General features: G+C 27.9%; 1 protein-coding gene across 1 annotated transcript; it reads left to right on the top strand.

Annotated features, from left to right (window-relative positions):
* Positions 1-6,541: 6,541 nt before the first annotated feature.
* Positions 6,542-9,513, top strand: WOX1 (WUSCHEL related homeobox 1). Its single transcript, XM_012233154.4, has 4 exons — positions 6,542-7,260; positions 7,456-7,788; positions 8,018-8,094; positions 8,701-9,513. The coding sequence occupies exons 1-4, from the start codon at positions 7,071-7,073 to the stop codon at positions 9,277-9,279; spliced, it is 1,179 nt and encodes a 392-aa protein (XP_012088544.1). The 5' UTR covers positions 6,542-7,070; the 3' UTR covers positions 9,280-9,513.
* The last annotated feature ends 14,811 nt before the right edge of the window (positions 9,514-24,324 follow it).

Raw genomic sequence — 24,324 nt, 5'->3', positions numbered from 1 at the left:
GGTGGAGAATTGTCCGGCTAGTGAAAGATGAGTAAAGTGTTGGTTAGTAAGTGGAGTTTATTGGGTGAATCGTTGCCATTTGTAGCTAATGCCATTAGTAGTGCAAGTGTTGACTGTTGCCGGCTTAGCAGCCTTGTTTTAATGAAGATGGAATCTTTGCAAGCTCAATCCCACTTTTGCTTTGCTTTCGGTTTTGGGACTTTTGAAGAGCTAAAATGCAAAGGGCGAATTATCTTTCTTTTTTTTTTTTCCCTTTTTTTTTCTTTCGAGTATAACTAGAAGGGGGTCATAGAATGTGTTTTTCACACTCGTAACAAAATGGGCTTCCTGTAATAAAATGTATATAATCACCTTTATAGGAATTGAATCGCTTACTATCCGAACCAACACTTTATTGATTGGCGAATTATTTTTTTATTATAGCTAAATAAATTATTTACGAATTAAATAGCAACCAACCCAACGGAATTGAAATGCACAGATTAATTTGGCTTGATTTAATTTAATTTTTGAAAATTTTCAATTAAATTTAGTTTTAACAAAAAAATAATTTTTTAGCTTAGTTCGGTTTTTTTTTTTTAATTCTAAAAACTAAGTTGATTAATAAAAAAATAAGTAGAATTGAAAAATTAAACTTAATTGAACCATTTCAGTTCAATTCAATTTTATAGACACAGTCGTAATTCGGCGCTTCGCGCGGATATTGTTGAATCGTTTGAATAACTATTATTATTGAATTATATTATTATTTTTAAAAAATTTTGATTTATAACTTCATGTCAAAACCTAATTGGAAGGAGTTTTAATAAACTATTAAGTAACAATCAATTAACCTCAGCCTTTACTCATATACAATTAAATATTCAAAATTTTAAAATAAATATAACCATATATATTTTTTAAAAAATTATTTAAAAAAACTATAATGTTTTGAAGATGTACAATTGTAAAACCTGTGTACAAGACTATTAATAAAATTGTAAAGGTCTATAATATCATAGATGATATTTCTAATCCATGTATACCTATAAATGCCTAGCAAAGTTCAATCATTAAATATATTTTCATCTAGATACTTTTTTCAAAGACATAATCTTGTATATTGACAATAAACTGTACTTGAATTAATTAAAACTTACTCTACAGAAAATAATGTTAATAATGACTAGGCATGGCCGGTTCAGTGAACCGCCGGTTCCGGTTCACTGAACCGCCGGTTCGAGATGTTTAAAATTTTGAACCGGAACAGACCCTTGAACCTCCGGTTCCGGCCCGGTTCCGGTTCCGGCACGGTTCAGCACGGTTCCGGCGAACCGACGGTTCAAATTACGGTTCCGATTCGGTTCCGGCATTACGCAAATTTTTAAAAAAATAATAAAATTTTGATTCCGAATTCATGAATAAATAATAAATTTAAAATGTTTAAATTTTATTAACTAAATGAATTATTATAAATTTTAAAAGAAAAACATCTATTAACTAACTTAGAACTATTATTACATTAAATTTTCAAATTTTGCTAATTTACTAAAATAAAAAACTATAAATGGAATATAAAATTAATGGAATGAGTTGGAAATTATTATTTTCAAATACTAAGAAAATTATTTAAAAAATCAAATGAAGTAAATTTATTAATGGAAAATTTTGAGATTAGAGAAAGAACTTGGAATTGGATGTAAAAAAATAAAAAATAAACAATAGATAATTCCAACATTAAGGAAAATAAAGCAATAGAAAAAATAATGAACTATGAAAATTTGAGAGAATTTTAATTGAGAATAAGAGAAGAGTTAGGATATAATTGATTGTGAAATAAAAAATCATCAACTCATCATATGTATACATGTGTCTCATTTATTAGTTTTCCAAATTGTCCCTTATATAATTTAGTAAATTACAGTAAATAAATAAATAAATGATTAAAATGAATAAAATTTATTTACCAAAAAATAAATAAAAAACACCTATCATATAAAAAACTATCTGTTACACTCTTTTTTTGTACACTTGAAAGTATTTTTTTTATATAAATCAACTATTCATGTACCATTTTTTATATAAATTAAGTAAAAAAATGTGTATTTTTTTCACAACTTTTTATAACTTATATACCATTTTACTTCTCTTCACCATAAATCAAATCAACTACAATAAAATCAATTGATATAAATTTTTTTATAAAAATTTTAAGCTACAATTTTTTGTGTATCCGGTTCGAACCGAACCGGAACCGCCGGTTCACTGCCGGTTCCGGGCCGGTTCCGGTTCATATTTTAACATCCACATGAACCTTAACCGGCCCTTGAACCGCCGGTTCCGGTTCAAAATTATGAACCGCCGGTTTCGGTCCGATTCCGGTTCGTCTACAGTACGGTTCGGTTCCGGTTCGGTTCCGGTTAGAACCGAACCGGTGGCCATGCCTAATAATGACATGATAATTTAACTAATTAAGTACTAACATATAGAAGTTTTGGAATGTGCATCCAGTTAGGAAAACTTTTTAATAATAACCAGTCCAATTTAATTTATCTTGTACTATTGATCTGATATGAAATAATGTATCATTGATTAATTAAAATAATTCAATTGTTTAAAGTGTATTGAAATTTGGTAAAAAAATTATAAACCCTACGTAATGATTTAGGGTTTTTTCTTTTTATATATGTTGTAATTTTTTATTTTAAAGTATATATATTTATCTAATTTATATTTATGACCTCAATTTAAAATTTTTGTTACAAATTTATTTAAAAGTTTTATAAAATTTTTATAAATGTATTTAAAGTGTCCAAATAGTGTTATTAAAGTGTCCAAAATTAATAAAATTAAAAAATAATCGGACACGTTTTTTAAAGTATTCAAAGAGTATCAGTGTTCGACACGGTTACGCTCTGTGCATCATAGGCCCAAGCAAAGTAATTCCAGTCATCATATGTATTTACATTCAAAATCAATTAAAAGCTAGGTCCAATTTTAGATTTTACAATGACTATAAAAATCCTACATGCCTTTTCATATAAAATTTTTCTTAAAGCAGAGATTATGCTTTTGTGAGAAACCACACCCGTGTAATTCCTTGAGTTAGTGTTATATGGTTTATCCTCTTATTTAAATTCTGACTTCGTTGCGATGACCATTCGGTTAAATTAGCCAATATAAATAACATTTTTAATCGAAATACATTAACCGGATTTTTTTTTTAATTTAACCGAAATAATTTTTTAACAGAACTTAACCAAATCGTTTTGACTGAATTAATCTTGATCATTAACCGTACTGAAGTTAAAGAAAATGAAAATTTAATCAACCAACCAGATGTAATAGAAATTTGTGATTAATCAACTTTAACCATAATAAAATTAACCACAATTATGAATCACTACTTAATTAAAATAAAAATTGAAATATTTTAATTTTTAATTTTATTATTTTCTTAATCAAAACAAAATAGTTTCTTGAGTCGGTTAATATTAATTCAATTAACTTTTAACTGATCATCTAAAATCTAGTTTCTTTTAACCGAATTTTTAATTAAACATTTATTCACCGAATCGAATTGGTTGAATTAACTGAACCAAATGCTCATCCCTATTCATTCTTGTTGGAAGGGATGTATATATTGCATAATTAAAAATACATAGATTGTTTAGATTATAAGAAGTTGAGCTTGTATAAAAGAATTATTTTTCAATTATTCATTCATTGATCAATAATTATACACATTTTATGTTTGTGAGATGCTCAACTCAAGATGTCACGAAGATCTTAGCTCTCATAAAGTAAGAACAATACGTAAAATACCATTATTTTTCTTGATTTGGTCCATAAATGAGCCTATAGACCGGGTTAGTCAAAGTTCAAGGATGTTTAGTGCTTTGTTGTCTTAAGTTTACTGCCTATAATCATTTAAAAAAAAAAAAGAAAAAGTTTGCTACCTATGCAGTCTATAGAACAAACTTACAAAACCAACTAAACATGAATTCTAAATTTCATTTGATTATGGATACTAGAAATCGGAACATGATCTTTGTAGAATTCAAATTTCTTATTCTGGAAGGAATTAAGAATGTTTTGTCAAAACTTCTACGGACAAGTCTAGATACAGTAAGTTTACATTACAATTGTGTTTCTATTTCACCAAGAATAGTAATTCCTGAAAATTGCATATTCATGAGCTCTCCAATGCAGGCTGCCTGCCTGGTTACACCATCCGTTATCAAGTGTGGGGAAGAAGAGATCAATTTTATGTAAGTTAAAGTTTTCCAAATTTTTTTACTTAGCATTTACGAGTGAAGCTGGATTTATTTTGAGGATTTGATAGTTTGGATTTACTAACTTGAAAATGCTAAGCTTTTTTCTGCATGTAAATTAGTAAAATAAAAATAAATATATATAAAAGGATTACCTCATAAAAATAAGAACACAAGTTCGATCTACGGAAAGCACATTTTGCTGATAGGGTTAAAAATTTTTATACTCTGCTGTCTAAGAGGATTACATCTCCTGGTTATTAAAAAAAAAAAAAAACAGATTAACACAATGAAATCTTACTTGTCAAGTGTGAATGGAAGATATTGGAAATATTAGGTCAGATTGTCTATCACGGGTCACCAAAATCCATCTATATACAATATGGTTAATATTAATATTAAATATAATTGTCCAATAAAAGATATAACTCTGCGTTTAAATAGAATAATTGAAAGACCAAAAACAATAAGAACTCTCCCATATTAGTTTGTAAATGTTTAAAAAAAATAATAAAAAAAAACCTGTTTTGACTTGCTATAGATATTGTATGGGAACAAATAAAGTTGAAAATATAATAATTAAGCAATAATTATATAGAGAATTCCAAACAGTACAGAGAGTAGGCACCACAACCATAAACCACACCGACACCCACTTGATTAGAATCATTCCTTCATAATGACCAAAGTTGTATGTACTGTAAGAAAGGTAGCTCACCATCGACAAATTTAAATGAGAGAGAGAGAGACAGAAGTAAGGGACAAGCGAAAGGGAAGAGAAGATTCCAAAAATAAGACACAGTAATTGTGATAGCACGTAATAGTGTAACATCATTCTAGTCACCACACATATGTTAACATAAAAAAGGACAACAAAATCAACAAAGTTCTCAGAACTCGTTCGTTCGAGATCATAGTTCTCGTAAGAGTAAGAGTACAAATTTAATCTCTACAGTGATGTATCTAAAAAAGTTTTCCAATACGGACATAACATACACAAAATATATTCCATCAACATATTTGAATAGGAGCATTTTTATAAATTCAAAGGGAATAAATACATAAAGATTCATAATATCCTAGATAAAATTACAACATCAGTTGGTCAAGTGAGCCCACTGGCTGTCCCTGAATATTCGGAAAATATATTTACTGGTAGAGCAAAAAATCTTTGCACTTTACGGTTCGAAGAGAGTACACCTGTTATATAAGAAAAAAAGATAATAAAAATCATATAAACATTATTCAAATATTGTAAATGCACAATTATAAATTAGGGGCAGGGTAAAAAAGAGATGTACGTACAGTAAAAAAAAGAGATGATATGCATGTAATTAGAAGAGTAGACAAAGAAAAGGGTAAGGGAGCAGAGAGAGGAGAGGGGCAGTTCGGATTGAGAATAAGTGTGAAAGGCACGAGACATAAAGAGAACAATAAATGTGGGGTAAAGAAAGTGTGATGAGGCTTATGATAAAACTCATCATGGTCACGTCGTTTTTCATTTGCTACTCCCAATATACCTCCCAGAATTCCACGCTTCCCCTTCTCTTCTCCTCTTCCACCTTTCTTTTGCTTTTGTCATTTACTAATACTAATACTATTTCTTCTGTCTACACTTTCTCCTTCAATATATATTTATATTTTTTTTTCATTGTGCCGGTCAAATACTATTTTACTACTAATATTTTTATTTTATTTATTTATTTCCCAAAAAATTTTTGGAAACAATTAGAATGCTACTAAAGCAATAAGCTTATGAACTTAATTAATGTTAGTGAAGTTCTTTTCTCTGAGATTATGAGTTGAAACTTGAAATCGAGATTAAATTAGTTCGAAAAATAATAATTTTTATTTTAAAAATGAACAAATAAGACTCATGTACATTCTCTATATATGTATAATAATATTTAAAGTTTTATTTATTGTCCAAAAATTATAAATAATGTAAAATATGTCTATTGATTTGTATACGTATATTCATGCTTTGATTGAGAGTTATATTAAGATAAAATTCTTCTTGACTTTAGGGGTTTTGTTTTTAGTATTGAGAAGGAAATTTAAACTCGAATATATTGTCATGTTATATATACATTAACTACTAGACAATGTCTTTACAATAATACAAATTTTATTAAAAAGCGATGCTTAAAAATAGTTATTTTTTTTTAATACATAGATATAATAAATTTCTTACATTTTAAAATTGAGAAAGTGGTACCACAATTTGGAAAAAGAAAAATTGAAAACCCCAACTCTCTCTCTCCCTCTCTAAAATAGCCTAGTCAACCTCATGTCACGCTCTCACTTTTTGATGTTCCATAATAAACCAACACATATGCATAAAATTTCTCTCTCTCTCTCTCTCTCTCTCTCTCTCTCTCTCTTTCTCTCTATCTATCCATCTCGTTTGTAGATGTAGAGTTGATCAATCCCCATCTCTTTTAAAGTCCTCAAAAACTAAATTTCTTGTACACCATTTCAGCTCAGCTAACCCGTTCCAAAACTAGAACTCTCTTTATTAGCATCAATATATACTATATATAAACAATCTCTATTACCTTTGTTATAAAGGTAGGCACTTCCATTTTTTGTAGCATCTCTTGCATGCTATTCCTGTTCCTGCAAAACCCAAAACCCATTTTTCCAGCCAGCACACATTCCCCCCCTCTCAGGAAATTAGAAAGAGAACCAATTTACTCCTCTTCTTGTTTTTATTATCCACTTCTACGTCTAAAACCTCCAACCCATTTTTATTCTCAGAAAAACAAAAGAAACCCTCTTTTGTGTTTAAGATTTTAATTACTTCTACATCAAAAAATGTGGATGATGGGTTATAATGACGGTGGTGACTTTAACATGCCTACTGATTCTTTCAATGGAAGAAGACTTAGGCCTCTCATTCCAAGAACTCCGTCACTTCCTCCTTCAAACAACACTTCTAACACTAGCCCTCCAAGACTGAGAACTCTTTATGGCAGTGATTTCTTTTCTCTAAATCACCATTTGGGTATGCTTTTATTTTATTTTTTTTCTTGCAATTTTACCATTCTGGAAACGAATCCAGTATTGTTGAGTTAAAGCTCATTGGTTGCATTCTTTTTCTTTTTTTCTTTGTTAATTTGGCTTCAACTGAGTTTAGAACTTGCGACTTTTTTTTTTCTTCGAATAATATTTAAATATATTATTGTTTAAATCTTGGCAGCGAGTATGGCTGATCAAAGCAAGAGAGATATCCATACACAACCAGTAGTAGTAAGCTCAAGATGGAATCCAACACCAGAGCAGCTAAGAACACTTGAAGAATTATATCGAAGAGGAACTAGAACTCCATCGGCTGAGCAAATTCAACATATAACTGCGCAGCTTCGAAGATATGGAAAGATAGAAGGAAAGAATGTATTTTATTGGTTTCAAAACCACAAGGCAAGAGAAAGGCAAAAACGGCGTCGTCAAATGGAATCTGCAGCAGCTCCAGATTATGAACAGCAGCAACAACAGCACCGTGATATTGAAATCTTTGAAAGGAAAGAATCAGGTGAGCGAATATATATATACAAGAAACCCTTTTTACACAGTTATATTTCCAAATCTTGGTTGGAAAAAAAGATAAAAATGTTTGATATGTATGGCCTTTTCCAATTCCATTTACTAGCTGTTAGTTAGAGATGTTTTTGTTGGGTTACTTTTTAGAATTCCAATTGTTGTTTTTTTAGAGAGAGAAAAATATAAAGTTGTATTCTTTTTGTTTTTCTTTTTGTCTAAAGGGGCAAATAGGACAAACAATGAAGGTGAACAGACCAAGAGCTGGGCTCCCTCTACAAACTGCAGTACACTACCAGAGGTCCATTCTTTTTATTTCCTTTGTCTTTCTCTTTATTCTCTAATCTAATATATATAATCTTTAATCTCTCTTCAAAAAGGAATATAAAATACCAATTAAGATTTGATAATTAGCTTATCATTACACCCTTTTTTTTCTTTTCTTCTTTTTCTTTTATAATGCATGGAGTAGAATTTGAACAAGTAATCTTTATAGGAGTAGATAAGTAAATGTATGCAGATAAGAGAAGAACCAACAAGTTATGAACTTTATATGTTGGGAAATGAAAAGGGTTTAAAAGCTGCATTCCTTCCTTTCTGTCGGGGCTGCTGTTATATGTGTTATCAAACTAGCTGGTTTCTTTTTGGGTCTTGTGCTTATTTTACTTAGACTCATAGCACTTTAGACCATTTTCATTTTTGGGCACCCTTTTGTATATTTTTGGATTTGGAGCACACCCACCTGGAAAAGACATTACTAGATAACCCTATAACACTATTCTAACTTCTAATTTGCATCTATTAATTTAGTGATAATAACCTATTAAGTTGATAATAAGGCAAGAAAGTTATTAATGTATTAATATATTGCATGGTCTTTTTCATTAATAAAAATAAAAAATTTCAGGAATCTATTGCAATACAAAGGCCAGCAAAAGCAGCAGTGGTGGCAGAATGTAGATCATCACCAGATGGATGGATCCAATTTGATGAGGTAGAATTAGAACGTAGAAGGAACTTTATGGAAAGGAATGCCACGTGGCAAATGATGCAATTGTCTTGTCCATCTCCCACCCACCTCATAAACACTAACTGCTCTAGTACTATTACTAGTTGTAGTACAATAACAACAGCATCTACAAGACCTGCACCAACAATAAGAACAATGGACCCAAAACTCATTAAGACTTGTAGCAATGACCTTAATATCTTCATAGCCCCCTATAGAGAAAATGGGCATGGCCTTATTAACCACTTCAGCAATGGTATCATCAATGAAGAAAACAATATTGGTTCTGGGGAATCTCAAACACTTCAACTCTTTCCTCTTGGCGGTAACGGTGGGGCTGGTGGTGGTGGTGGTGGTGGTGGTTGTAGCGATGGCAATGGAAACATTAATGATAAAGAAACTGATACATCAGCAGTTGCAGCAGACATGAATGCTACTCCTTACCCATTTTTTGAGTTTCTTCCATTGAAGAACTAAATAGCTTTTGATTTACTTTATTAGAAACTTTGCTATGTATGTAAAATGATGGGGTTGGGTTAAGAAATTTTGTAATTTTGTTGGAAATTGGGATTTTTCTTTTGTGGGGATGATGTTACATTTCATGGAATGGGTTTAATGGTCTAGGTGGGGATATGAAAGAATTGCCCTAAATTGCATTTGGACCATGTTGGTTGAATCAATGAAGAAACTACATTTAAGAAGATTTTTACAGAGGTTTAATGTTGACAGAATAGTCCTTGTTTAGGTAATTACTGAGATGTGCATGTGTGTGTCTGATATATTGTTTAATTAGGAGAAAGAGAAAACAAAGTTTGATGAGTGCTCCAATGAAGAGATCCAAAAATACAAGTAGATGTGAGACTACTAAGAATTTTGGCTTTGATGTATTTTTTTTTTTTTTACCTTCGTACATATGACATTTTTGGAATATAACATATGTAATATATATTCTAACAATATTTGCATTTTCCATCTTTAAATCTTTCTCAGAGGGCTAATATGTATGTATGGTTGTGCACTAAGTGAGGGTTAAAGTTTAAATTTGTATTTTAAACAATAAAAACTCAAAATATCATTACGTAGGTTGTGTTTGGCAATAGTTTTTAAGTAAATTTTAGCGTCTTGATAAGTGAAAGTGTTTTTTTATAATGTTCGGTAATATAGTGCTTGAACTAACTTTTAGAGGTTAAAATAGTATTTTATAAAAAGTTAAGCCGTCTAATGTTTTATTATTTTATAAAAAACTACTTAAATACCTACTAACCATTTACTCAAACAGTTAATATTACTAAAGTAGCTAACAACTATAACAATAACTAATTTTGTCATCGTAGTCATTTAATATCTGCAAGACTTATTGTTCTGCTTTTAGGATTCTAACATTTGCTAGTTTTTCTTGAATTTATGATTAATAATAATAATAATAATAATAATAATATAATTTGCTGATAACAAAAGATTCAAAGACCATTTCATTTCAGACTTTCATTTATTGAATTATAGTATTACAGAACACGATTAGCTTAAAATAAAATATCAGAAACGAGTTAATTAAGTAAAATTTAAATACTTTGATATTAATTAATTATTGACGAAATTAACATACCATGGATTTAATGACAATCAGTCACTAATTAATGGTTAATGGCCAAAATCCAACATTGACAAATTCCTTTTATATAATATTAATTTTTTAGTTTTATATCCATAAATAATATTACTAATTCTTATAAATCTTTTAGCCAAAAAAATAATTTTATAAGAGATTTTAAGTATTTATAAGTTAAAAGTTACGTTTATATAAATGAATGTTCATTTATAATTCCATATTTCATATGAATACGAAAATATCCATTTAACTCCCCCGAATTCAATTTTCATTCTATTTTTTGAAATTTATAAATAAATTCTATTTTATGACAAAAAAGAATATTATAATATTCGTTTATTCATTCAAAATAACGAGCTACACACAGAATAATTATTTCTTTGACATATTAAATTAATGAAATTTTTGTACATGAGACGACTCGAATCTAAAATCCTCCTCTTTTAGTTGAATATTATTATTATTATTATAAAGTGCAAAAATTCAACACATTGAACCCATGTTTGGGTTTAAGGAGTTTTTTTTTTTTTTCAAAAAATTATACAATTTTGTAATAGAGTTTCAGTGAACAATGGTTTTTAAATGTGAGGAGAGAAATGAGAATAAAAATAAAAACAATATCTTTTCAAAAAGATCACGGTCGGATCCTCGGCAATAGGTATTGTCTCACTTACGCACTTCTCTCTTTTCTCTTTCTCTTCAATTTACTCTTATATATATATTACTCTCTCGTTTCCCTGGCTGCAGGTAGCAGCAGAAGCAGCAGTAGACAGCAGAACCTCATATATCTATCTCTCTTTCCTTTGAAATCAGACAAGAAATAGAGAGAGAGGTTTTCTTTCTTTCTTTGTATATATATATAATGGTTTCTCTCTTTCATGCATGCTAAGTGGTAAAGCTTTTTCACTCTCATGCACCTTGAAATTAGGGATGATTGATGATACCTCTCTTTTATAATAACAATACCAAAAGTGAAGTCAAATGCTAAAGCAACAGATCCTATAATTGCATCCCCCAAAAACTATCTTTTTTATATACTCAGACACAGATGTCTATTAGATCCCTTGTATTTTCAAAAGCTCCATTATCATCTTATGAATTTAGTGTCAATAGATTCTCAGGATTAGTTTTGTTGGAATGGAAGCCACAGTAATACCTTGTTGGTTACTCTTTAAGCATTAATGTAAATCAAGGTAAATTTTATCCCGACCAATCATGAAGACACATCTGAAAATCCCAAAAAATAAAATATAAATCAATTTAATTTAACGGAAAATACATACCTCCACTGTATATATGCATATCTCCGTTTCATAGTAATTATTACATTTAAAAAATAGTTCTTTTCGAAATATTATAAAACAGAGATAGCATTCTTTATAAACCGAATTACAGTTATATTAATTAATTATATACACGGAGCGTAAGTAAATCATCGTTCCAATGGTTTAACAATTATAAATATTTACACGGTAGTATTAGAATTTAATAATCTATTAATGTACCTTTCTGCATGTATTGAGAAAAGATGCATAGAAAGCTTTTTGACCTTATAATTGTTTTGAAAGCAAACCAGACCAACTCCAACATTGTAGGTCCCATCGAGGATCAATATATATTCCCAGATATCAATGATAAGAACAACCCAAGTGAACATCGGTTAAAAGATAAACACAAATGATACAGTAAATGTTAGGATTTTTTTTATTATTTAAGAAAATAAGTACAAATATATTGTATAATTTTTCTATATAGATTTTTTAATAGGAAAAGTAAAATAAAGATTTATTATTTTGACTATTTAGAAGGATTCCAATTTTCTATTTTAGATTTGGGCACAGGCTATAAATAGAGCTAAAAAGATTTTATGTAAGGGTATTAAAATTGAATTTCAAATATCAATTAATTCGAACGTAAATTTATTATCAAACTATATATACAATTATCACTAGATTATGACTTGGCGTTTAGTTATATTTTTGGAATATCAATATTCATTATTATCATTCAACAAATAAATTGAATCCTCATAGCTCACACATGGAATATGACCATCTAATTTCAGAGCTCCAGCATCTATCCATCTTGTTGTTACTTCATCAAATCCATTATAGAAAAAGAAAGTAAGAAACTATTTTGAATTATTACAATAGAGAAATTAATCTTTCTACCAAATTGTTGAATTATTACAATAGAGAAATGACTTCAAGTGTTGTTGAACAAATCTTTTTCTTTTATGTAGAAAGTATTAAAATTTAATCCTATTATTATTTTGACTATCAAATATAGAATTTTAGTTATTTAAACTAAAAATAAATAACTTAATTCAGGAAAATCAATCAATTACAATTCTCCAAAAAAAACCAATATATGTATAACTACTAGAGATTTTTACTTTACCAGTTTAATTTATTTATGTTCGTTTCACTACAAGAATAAAAGGAATTACCATAAAAAAATTTGGTCTCTAATTCCTTACTTTTTCCACTAATTTAGCATATTATCGACAAAATAGCGATAAATATTTTGTAGTTGTTAAAGCCTTGTCGCTAAAAATATAGTGACAAAAAATTTTTTCCAGTAAATTAACGACAAAATTTTGTCACTAAATTTATTTATTTTTGTCGCTAATGTTATTGTAAAAATTAGAAAAATTTTATCGGTAAGATATTGTAGTTATTTTGTCGTTAAATTAATTATGAAAATTTAAAAATATAATTTTTTATTGATAATTTTTTCGTTATTTATCATTAATTTTAATGCATATTTTAATAAAATAAATTGATTTTGTCAGTAATTTATTGGTATTTTGATAGAGTTTTTTATTATTGATCTTTTATTGATATTGATATTGATAATTAGTTTTTTTTATTATATATATATATATATATATATATATATATATATATATATATATATATATATATATATATATATATATTCAATTTTGACTTGATTTTAATAGGTTGAGTTTAAATTCAAATAGTTCGAGTGATGAGTCGACTCAAATTCGTGTACTATAATACTCAATTTGAGTGATTGATGAACCTAATCGAGTATATTTATAAATATTCAAATAGTAGGCTAAATGATTAAAAAAAGCTTAAATTTTGGTATTTTTTATAATTTTAGTCAATTTTTTTATTTTTATAATTGTGGCACTGAATTTATTTTTCATTGCAATTATAACCTTTCTCTTGTGTTCATTATGAAGTTGTTGATATGACTGTCAGCATGATCCATATTTTGAAAGATCAACCCCACATCAACAGGCAATGTCATTAGAAAAGAGAAGCTGAATCATAAAAAAATCATGTACTTTGTTTGTTTTTGCAATTTTGGCTTTTTTTTTATTTTGAAAATGCCATTTGTGTGTTACACAGTATTTGCATATACATACTTAGCATATAAATAGTTATGATTTAATCATGTAAAATTTAGTTTTTCTTGAATGATTCTCCAAATTACAGCCTATTAGTCTATCTAATTATGTAATTTATTATTTAAAATTAATATCTAATTATTCACTTAATTAATAATTAATCTCCTATAAAAATAAGAATTTAATTTCAAAATATTAAAATATCATTATAACGCAGAAATACATTATATACTTTCCATTCAATTTAAATTTGAAAATTTGAAATTAAAAAATAAATTATAGTAACCGAGAATGAATTTGTTTTAAAATAAATAAAATTTAAAAAACTAAAAATTTGAAAGAAAGAAATAAGTTCAAAGACATCAATTGCCAAAATAAAAAGAACCGACTAAAATTACAAAAATGACAAAAGTTCAGGTTCTTTTACTCTTTTTTCATTTGGTAATGTGGCACTAACAGTAACAAAACATGGACGCCACAAATACAATGTTAAGGACTCTTAATGGACATACAACAAAGGCTATAATCGTAATAATAATAATAATAATAATAAGTTCACTGCCACAATTGTCAAAATGAAAAGTATTGAGTAAAATTACAAAAACAGTCAAAGCCTAAACTTTTTTATTATTTAGCCTAAATAATAATACATAAATTTAACCTTAAACAATTAAGTTCAATGAACTTTTTTTTTTTTTTTTTGTGTAAATTATCGGTATCCACCCTATTATCAAAGACCTTCTAATACAATTAAGGTTTTTCGCCCATTCTATTATCAAAGACCTCCTAATACAATTAAGGTTTTTCGCCTCTCTCTGCATTAAGAGCTCTTTTCACATGTTCAATCTGCACTGTCAACTGAATCACAACCAGTAGGTTCAACTAACTTTCTTATAATATATAATTGGGTTGAGGAAAAAAACAAAGTGAAGTCATCGAGTTTTGTCCATTAAATCATTAAACTTCCCACATGCTCAACATACACCGCCAACTGAGCCACAACCGGCAAGTTCAGCGAACTTTCTTTTATCCGTTTATTTTTTATCTTTATTAAAACTAACTTTCCAGTGTTTAGTTTTAGTTTATCTTTATTTTATTTTGCACTGTAGATGGGAACTAAAATTTTCACATGTTAATTAATGATGACTTCGATTTTCATTTAATATATATTGTCTTATTACGAATAAGTTTTTGTTTTAGGTTAAAAAATTTATCCCTAGAAATAATAAGATTTTACATTTTTACAGTTAGTTTTTTACATTCAAGTGGTCCTCTCCCCTATGCATGGTCCTATTACAACCACTAACATATGCCATCGTATTGTTTCTCTCATGGTACACCACAACAAAAGGAATTTCTAAAAGCATCATCTACTCAAAATTTAATATGCAAAAATATTAATAACAACATCATCTCATGCATAATATTTTCTTTATTAAAATTTTTAATAAAGGAAATGTAACAGCCCAGCCCATGGTAGATATTGTCCGCTTTGGGTGCCAAACCTGGCCTGAACCCTCACGGTTTTGTTTTTGGGCCAGGGAAAACCTCCTCTCTGCCAGCCCAAAACGTGTCTACCATGTTCAAGGTTGCCACCCTTTATGTATAGGACTTCCACCTTGTGCGTAGCCGATGTGGGATTCGCCTAAAGTGTTGTGCCCCAAACCTGGGATGTCACAGGAAATTTCATCCGTCTCTTCATACAATTAAATAATTATGGAAAAAAAATTTTCAAATTCACTCATAGCTATATTATTAGAGTTTGTTTGTAAAATTAACTGATTTAATAGCGTTTAGCTATTTGAGAAGCTAGTAACTATTTGAATAACTTTTTATAAAACGTTAAAGGGTTAACCTTTTATAAAAGGGTATTTTAATCTCTAAAAGTTAATTCAAATGATATGTTATCAAACAATATGTAAAATAGCATTTAACTACTTAAAAAGCTGTTACTATATACAGCCTTAACATGAAGATTTTTACTAATATTATAAAAATTACAGGGAGAGAAATTTATTAGCGTCTCGAAAGAAAATAAAAAAAAAATGAATATTGTTTGTAGTAAGGAAATTGTTAATTATGAGGTAAGCAAAATTAAAAGTTAGTAAGAAATTGCCTTTTGTGTTGAATTGTTGAAGGAATAGTCTCAATCAATTTAGAAAAAAATGTTGAAAATGCCACAAAGAAGCAGAGTAATGAAATGGGCAAATGAATGTATGAAATTTGAAGCAAAGAAAAACCAACAACACATTTACATCAACTAGTAAATATTTACAGAAAGGAAAGACAATATAATATTTGTTCTTTCTTTGTATTTAGGCACAAAGATGTGACAGGTGATTAGGGTTTATAGTGCATGGAAACAATGGAATGAGGAATGTGGAAATGGCAGAAAGAAAGAGAGAGAATTGACTGAGCTAATAAGGAAGGAAGGGTACAGAAAGTCTGCCATACAAATTGACTACACCTAAGACTAATAGACATATGTAGAGAAGCAGGTGGACCAGAAGTTTCCCTCTTTCAGTTAAAGCCATCATGTGATTTTCCCCTTTTCTATTCTTATATTTTTGAGCTCTGTCTACTCATCTCATCATCATCATCCATCATGTGACTTCTATTCTATTCTATGTCCATTATCATGAGCTCATCATGTCATATCTCTCTCATTCTCTTCTCTCTTTAATTGCTTTATTATAATTTATATCTTGTCATTTTCATTTTATGGAATTTTATCAATTTTACAATTTCAGATACCCTTTACAAGAAAACAATATTATTTCCAAAAATAAAGAATGGACCCAGCCAAAAGAATTAGGAGGCTAAACCGTAACTTTGATTTATGAGGAGATCAAACTAAAATAGTTTTTTCAATTTTTTTTTAATAGTAAAAATGGAAATTCTGTATTGAGTGGGGCCAAAATGGAAAGACTTAAAATGTGAAGTAGCCAAAATAAAAGGAACTAAAATAAAAAAAAATGGGAACAAAAATGAAAAACGACCTAATTATAGGGCCAAATTGAAAAGATTTTAAGAGTAAAATGGTCAAAATGAAAAGTATCAAAAGTTAATGGAACCATTAATGAGAAAGAAAATCAAAAAGAGATATATTTGAAATTTTAAAAAATTAATAACAACGAGGAAAGTCGAAGCCCCCTCCTCACATAACATGGCTTCCTCCCTGCATATATAATTTTGATAGCCAAAATGCAGAATTCGATCATATAATTTTTTGTGACACTTTCAATTTTTCTCTAAGTCAAAATTATAAAATTATAATCATTTGACTTGTAGTTGTCTCTGACATTTGCTACCTAAATCAAATCAATTCCAAAGAAAGGCACAATTGAAGAAGCCTCTACCTAAATTCTAAATATTGAAGTGGCAAATAAATAAGGAACGATGACTATCTTCGTCTCACATGTACTATTTTCTAAATATTGTTGTCTTAGAGATTATAAATAAATTAAGTAAAAAATTATAAATTTATCCTTATAATTTGTGAAAATTAATTACTTTATCCATCTGCTTCTTTTAATTCACTTCTTTGTCCCAGTACATTGATTTCATCCAACTATTTCAATATTTTCATTTTTTGTACTCTTAAATTTAAAGGGAAAGAGTGAGATGCCATTTTGTCAATTGTCCTTGACCTTTTCTCTTTCCTTCTTGCAAGTTCTATTTCTTCAGTTTTCTCCCAAAAACTAGTAAATATGATTCTACCAAACACATCTCAATTCGCCCAAAGTCTTCTATAAATTCACCCTCGTTGTCCGAAAATGTACAACGCATATTAGCATGGCAAGATTTTAGTCTCTCTTTTCTTTTATCTTCCATGTACTTTTTTTACATGGTTTCATAAATCTAAAATCCTTAGAACTATATCGAGATTTGTTATTGCATTCCGTATTCATTTTTGCATCTTGTGTATGAAAACTTGAAATTCCAAATTCATTTTTCAAAAAAGTTTATTTAAGTTTGGCAAAAAACACAAATAAGAGAAATTTAGGTATTTGTGGTTTTCACAAGACAACTAACGGAAAAAATTGAATTTTTTGATAGAAAAATAATAGTTTATAATGGTAAAAAAAAAATATATATATATATATATAGAGACAAATTAATATATTTTAAAACGTACAGGGTGAAATATATAGAGACAACACTATAATTTGTGGAACAAATTAACCTATATTTCATGGATTCTTCCTCGATTAGGATTTCTTACGGTCCAATCCAAGCCCCCTTAATAGCAGCTACGGTCTCAGTTAAAAATGGGCCACAAGGCCCATAAAACTAGCCCAATAAGCTCTTTTCAATACAGTAGCTCCAAATTTTAAACCTTAATCTTACGGGTAAAATTTAAGGATGACAAATTTTACCCGTCCTGTTGCATACTAATCCGAACTCGATCTGAATACGAGAGGTAAAATCTATTTCATTTAAAGAAAGAAGTATAAACAGATTTTAAATACGTAAAAATTAACAATTTTGTATCTTCTTATTTTACAGTAAAACAATCAACACTTCTGAATTGAAGTTTAAAATCCATAATAGCATCATTTCTTGTGACACAATAAATTTATGTGTAATATAATTTTAATTTGTTCAATCATAAATTTCATATGCAATAATTAAGTAATAAATGTTAAAATTTAAATATTCAAATCAATACATATTTATCAACTCAAAATCATCTGTCAAGGTAAATAGGAATATAATATACTTCATATATTATTTTCATCTATGTCATATTTAATTAATTTTTCAATAAATTAAACAACATGATCTCAACTATAATCTTAAGCGTCTATAAGTACAATGAAGAAAGAACAGCCAAAATATTAAATCTTATCATTTTAATTATTTTAAACAAATTTAGGAGTTAAATTGATAAAAAAAAGGTCAAATTTGACCTTTTTAATCTTGATAAACAAGTTCAAGGGTCAAACTGAATTTTATTCCTTAATTCTATATATTCTTATATTGGCTAAAGATAGTAGTCAAGTAAAATCCTCTCAATATCGATGACTCCAAATTTTAAACCTTAGTCTTAATCTTACAAGTAAATTTTAGGGATGACAATCTTATCGCGCTGTTGGATATAGATTTTAGAAATAAATATTGATATGCTAATAACTCGCTCTATTTATCTTTGTTGTTTTAATTTTATGTTTTTTCATTTTTTTCTTTTGATTCGAGCCCGATATGTTATGTAACCTAATTGTCCAACTCATTTCCATTTCTAATAAAGTTTGTGTTAAAATGTACTCCACTTTTATCCATAAAAGTAAAAAAAATACCTACAATTGCATTTTTTTTTTTTTATAAATCACCGATATCCGGACACCATTAACTAGAGACTGCTTAATCCGGCTCGAGAATTAATTATAGTTAACACTTTTCGGCCTTCTCTACAAATGCGTTTAGTGAAAATTGAACTCGATAGCTCTTCTCATATTCACAGCTTGTACTGCGAACAAATTATAGTTAGCATTTTATATATCTTAGGAAAACAATCCTCACAACACCGTTTACAAGAGCAATAGCCTAAGTTAATGTTTAAGTATATTAAAAATACTCTTTTTGGTTTCTCAAATAATAAATAACCATTTGATTTCTAACTCATGTTTTATCGATAACACAATAATCAACATATATACTACAATTTGGAACTCAAATCTTTAGCAAAGAAATAATGCTTAATTTTGAACTCTAGGATAATATGACTTTCTCCGGAAATTAATTTTTTGATATATGAAAGTTCAATAAATCAGAATAATGTTTTCGTTACAGTAAGATAACCCTTTTTTCTGAATAACATTCACCAGATTGATGATAATTTCTGCTCTTGACACATTGACGGAGCCAAGAATTAAAGTTAGGGGGCTAAAAAAATTTCAAAAGTTAAGAAAGGTAAAATTGAAAATATTTACTATTTTAAAGGTTAAAATAAAAAATTTCAATAATTTATGAAATAATTTTTTAAAAAAATTTTGGTGAGAGAGACGGAAGCCACACCCTGGCCCTTTCCCTCCATCGTTCTTTGGAAAATACTCAAACTCAGACTTAAGAGATGATCACATTGATTGACATACTAAATTATTTTTAAGTAGAATGGACATAATGATGTGTTCCTTTTAATAATTAAGGAACAAGTGATTTCCCATTTCAAATGAAGCACAAAACTCTATGTAAACAAAGAAAAACGAAAGTTGCATAATGGGGAGATTCCCCTTTTCTATGTATTGTTTCTGTCCGTTACCAAAACTCCACAGTTAATCAACTTTTTCTTTTTAACTACTTAAACCCTACTTAACTTTTGTTTTTAGGTATATGTTTAAAATATGGTTAGCACATGTCAAATATCTAATAATTCAAAATAAATATTTATTAAAATTGCCAATTAGGTAGTCATCAAGTTGGTCTCTTCACTTATATGAGAAGTGTGATTGAGAGGTATCAAGTTCAAATCTTTTGAATCACAGTTATTTTCACCAATTTAGTAAGCCAATAGAGAGATTACCATTGTTGTATAGCCCGTAATGCTCCTTAGACCTCCAATGAATTAAAAAAATCATAAAAATTCAATCCGTATTGAATTTAAATCCCAAAACCTTTAAAGCATTTTATTCGATATTTGAAATTTCATTAATTACTTGTAAAACACAGAATAAAATTAAATAGTAATTTAAAAGTAAATGACACATGAATCCAATTAGCATTATAATGATTCAATTAGTATAGGGTCAAACATTAACTTATAAAATTCTCCATTTCTGATTGAAAATTTCATTATTTCACATTAGAATCACAACTAGTCAAGCATGGAAGCCTGGCTCTCACACACACAATGCTAAACACTATATAATTGGCTAACTCTTGAAATTAATGACTGCATGCACTTAATCATAAGATTATAGGGCTAATGGCTTGTTTATTAAGGGTAGAAGAAAAACTAAAATGAGAAAGAAATGTGCATGCATATGGAAGGAGTCACTTTCTTATTATAGCACTAGACATGGTTTGATGGGCAGGAGGACAAATATGGGTGTTTGACGAGGTTAGAAACTTGTCTCCAAAGGGTGCAAAAAGGCTCAATATTAAAATTCACTCGTGAATTTAACTTTGCGAGATTTTAAACTTTGCGAATGACCTATTATGCACTTAAATTTGTAAATTTTGATAATATTACACATTTTTCAACGCTAACATTAATAATTTTTAAAATTTTTAGCTTTTATATGCAAAATATGGACTTAATATGTAATTAGCATGATTTTTGAAATAATAAATTTTAACTTTTTAATGAGTGTGTAATTAATTTAATTTTGCAAGTTGAACTGTTTTATAAAATAAATTAAAAAATTTAAATGTTTAATAGATATAATTTTATAAGTTGAAGTATTTAATAAATCAAAATAAAAATTAAGGATGTCACAAAATTAAAATAATAAATTCAAAGATAAATTTATGTATTCAGATTTTATTTTTTTGCATAATTAGCAATTGGAATTCAATCATCATTTTTATTTACTGATTCACTACCGTACCATAGAGCTAAAGTAAGTGGCGTGCGTGTGAACAGTGAACGATATCCTCTTCTGAAGTAATTTTGTTTTTTTATTTCTCTTCTTATCTTGATTCCAATACGAATTTGAAATCCATAAATTTTATAAAATCGATAGAATATACAATTTATGAATTTAAAATTTAGAATTTTATTGGAAAGTAAAATTTATAAATTTAGAGAGTATTTTTTATTTTTTATAAGTAAAACTAAGTGCTTTGATTTTTTATCATTAATAATAAAAATCATGGAATTGAAAAAAACTCCATTTATAGTGAGATTTCTCTGTCATCCAAATTAATAAATTCCGGACTTTGATTAAATTTATTAGTTCTATGAATATTTGTTATTTTTTTCAAAACCAAGCAAACGAATTTTATTCCACCACTCAAAATTTTACTAATTGATATGAAACAAATTTAACAAAATTAGCTACACCATCATTTAGCAAAAAAAAAAAAAAAAAAAAAAAAAACCGGCCATGTCATGCATTAACTAGAGATATAACTTTATCTTCATAGTTGAATATATAAATTTACCTATGAACTTTATTATTTTAATATTGTGTCATTTTCAACTTTTACTTTGACTCGTCAAACACTTTAACATATGAAATTATACTATTAAATATTTCAATTTGCATAATTATTTTATTAAACACTTTAACTTATAAAATTAGATCAACTAAATACTCATTAAAAAATTAAAATTTATGAAAATTATCATTTTAAAGGTCATGTTAACTACGGATCAAATCAATATTTTATAAATAAAAGTCAAAACCCTAAAAATTATTAATATTAGTGTCGAAAAGTATATGATATTACTCAAATTTATAAATTCAAGTGCATGTTAAGTTATCGGCAAAATTTAAGATGTTACAAAATTAAAATTGTAAAATTTAGGAGTGAATTTATACGTTCAGCATTATCTTAACAGAAGCAAATTTTGCAAGTTGCTAAATATATGAAAATTTTGAATGGATGGATCAAGATTGAAAAATAGCTAATCAAAGTGCACACTGAAACAAAATGATCCAATTCACCCTTAACCAACTTAATGACTAGAAAACTCCAAAATAAATAATAAAATAATGCTTAAATTGACTCAGAACTAAAGTATGGTCCAGTAAAAGACAACTATTCTAATGGAATCTCTATCGGCGGTGATACTTTGTATCCTTATTTTTATTTTTTTTATATTAATCATAAAATACCTTTGATTTTTGATTTTCATATATACTACTTTAATATTAATAAAAAAAATTATTGATAACTCAATATTACAGCCATTGCACAAAAAAAGAAGAGACAAAAGGAAAAAAAACCTCAAGAAACTTTAAATTTTTTATGGCGAATTTCGACTTACTCCACTTTTAAAGGCCATGCATGGCAGAAATTCTTAAGTAGAATTAGTGTATCATATCAACTATAGATTTACCTAATGAAATACAACCACATTAACATTTTGCTTTTTCAAAATCTTATTCCTTATTAATTATTTCAAGTTTCCCGTTTGGTTAGAGATAAGAAAAGTAATTACGTTGGTTTAAGAGTTACTGATGTGTACGGAAAAACAAAATGCTGATGTGACTATATTTCATTAGGTGAGTCTATAGCTAATGTAATATATTAAATCTACTAAAAATTTTTCCATGCAAGGTGATTTCAATATTGGCTTTGGCAAAACCTCACTCTGGCTATTGTTTTCTAACCTCTAACGACTAGGAGTTAGATTTTACATAGGTAAGTTTTAAACCGTGGAAATTACACATTAACATTTATTCTGGTATTTGAATTTCTGGTAGATAGAGAGTTTGAGGTATGATCAATTGGTTATGAGGATGGAATATATAAATTCAGTCCCAATTATTGTTATTTAAATCTTGTGGCATTCTTAATTTTTATTTTGACTCGTCAAATATTTTAATTTTAAAAATTAGATTCACTAAATACTTCAAGTTTCAAAATTATTTGCTTCAACTTACAAATCATATCAATTAAACGTCTATTAAATAGTTAAAAATATGAAAAAAATTATTATAAAAATTTTGCTTACAACATATCAAATTAATATTTTGTATACAAAAGTTAAAAATCCTAAAAATTATTGTTTCTAGTATTAAAGGCATACAATGTCAATAAAATTTATATGTTCAAATATACTATAGTTTATGTATAAATTTACGATATTACGGAATCAAAGTTACAAAGCTTAAGGATTAATTAATGATATTTGGTGGTTATAAGTAAGATTTTGAGATGTAGCTTTGATCATTCATTCAATAGAAGTAGAGGGTCGAGGATCAAAGGTTGGACCGAAATTGAACTATAATTTAATTAAATATATATTAATATTATATAAAACTTGAAAATTAATCAGTTTTGCTAAAAATTATACGTGGAAATTAAAATAGATCGAAATTATTAAAATTTTTTGAAATGAACTTACCAATAAATTATAATTATAATTTTTGTCGGCATCAGTGAACAAAGAATGACACATCAAATTAACACAAAATGCAACTTTTAAAGAATATGAAAGTACTTTGTTTAAGTAATTTCACACAACTTGAATGTTTTGGTTTTTATCACTTTGCTATTTGCCATGTCAATAAGTTTAATACTCACTACAAAGCATTTTTAAATAAAATCTCATCTTGCTAATTATTTTTCAATAGATAAACAAAATTCAATTTTTTTTTATCAATTTTAAGGCCAGGTTAATGGTTGAACCGGTTTGGTGAATCAATTCCCAATGGGTTTTAGGGGTATGCCAATCCACTTTTATTTTTGGATTGGTTCTAAACCATGGTTATAATATAATTGAGTATATATATTTAGTTACAAAAGAGGAAAAGAAAGAAAACTACATCAAGAAACTAATGCCAAAAGCATCAGCCCAAAGAACCAATGAAATAAAATTAGGAATAGATTCCCAAACATGAACGGAAGAAAAAATAGA

Source organism: Jatropha curcas, chromosome 8, assembly GCF_041381405.1.
Source record: "Jatropha curcas cultivar XTBG-Jc1 chromosome 8, XTBG_Jcur_1.0, whole genome shotgun sequence".
NCBI lineage: Eukaryota > Viridiplantae > Streptophyta > Magnoliopsida > Malpighiales > Euphorbiaceae > Jatropha > Jatropha curcas.
The sequence above is the reverse complement of the archived record's forward strand: the minus strand, read 5'-3'. Positions and strand labels throughout refer to the sequence as shown.

Excerpts from the sequence above, each read along its gene's own strand:
- WOX1 (XM_012233154.4), top strand. The coding sequence starts at position 7,071 with ATGTGGATGATGGGTTATAATGACGGTGGTGACTTTAACATGCCTACT. Across the intron at positions 7,789-8,017 it reads CTTTGAAAGGAAAGAATCAG|GGGCAAATAGGACAAACAAT; the intron begins GTGAGCGAATAT and ends TTTTGTCTAAAG. Across the intron at positions 8,095-8,700 it reads ACTGCAGTACACTACCAGAG|GAATCTATTGCAATACAAAG; the intron begins GTCCATTCTTTT and ends AAAAAATTTCAG.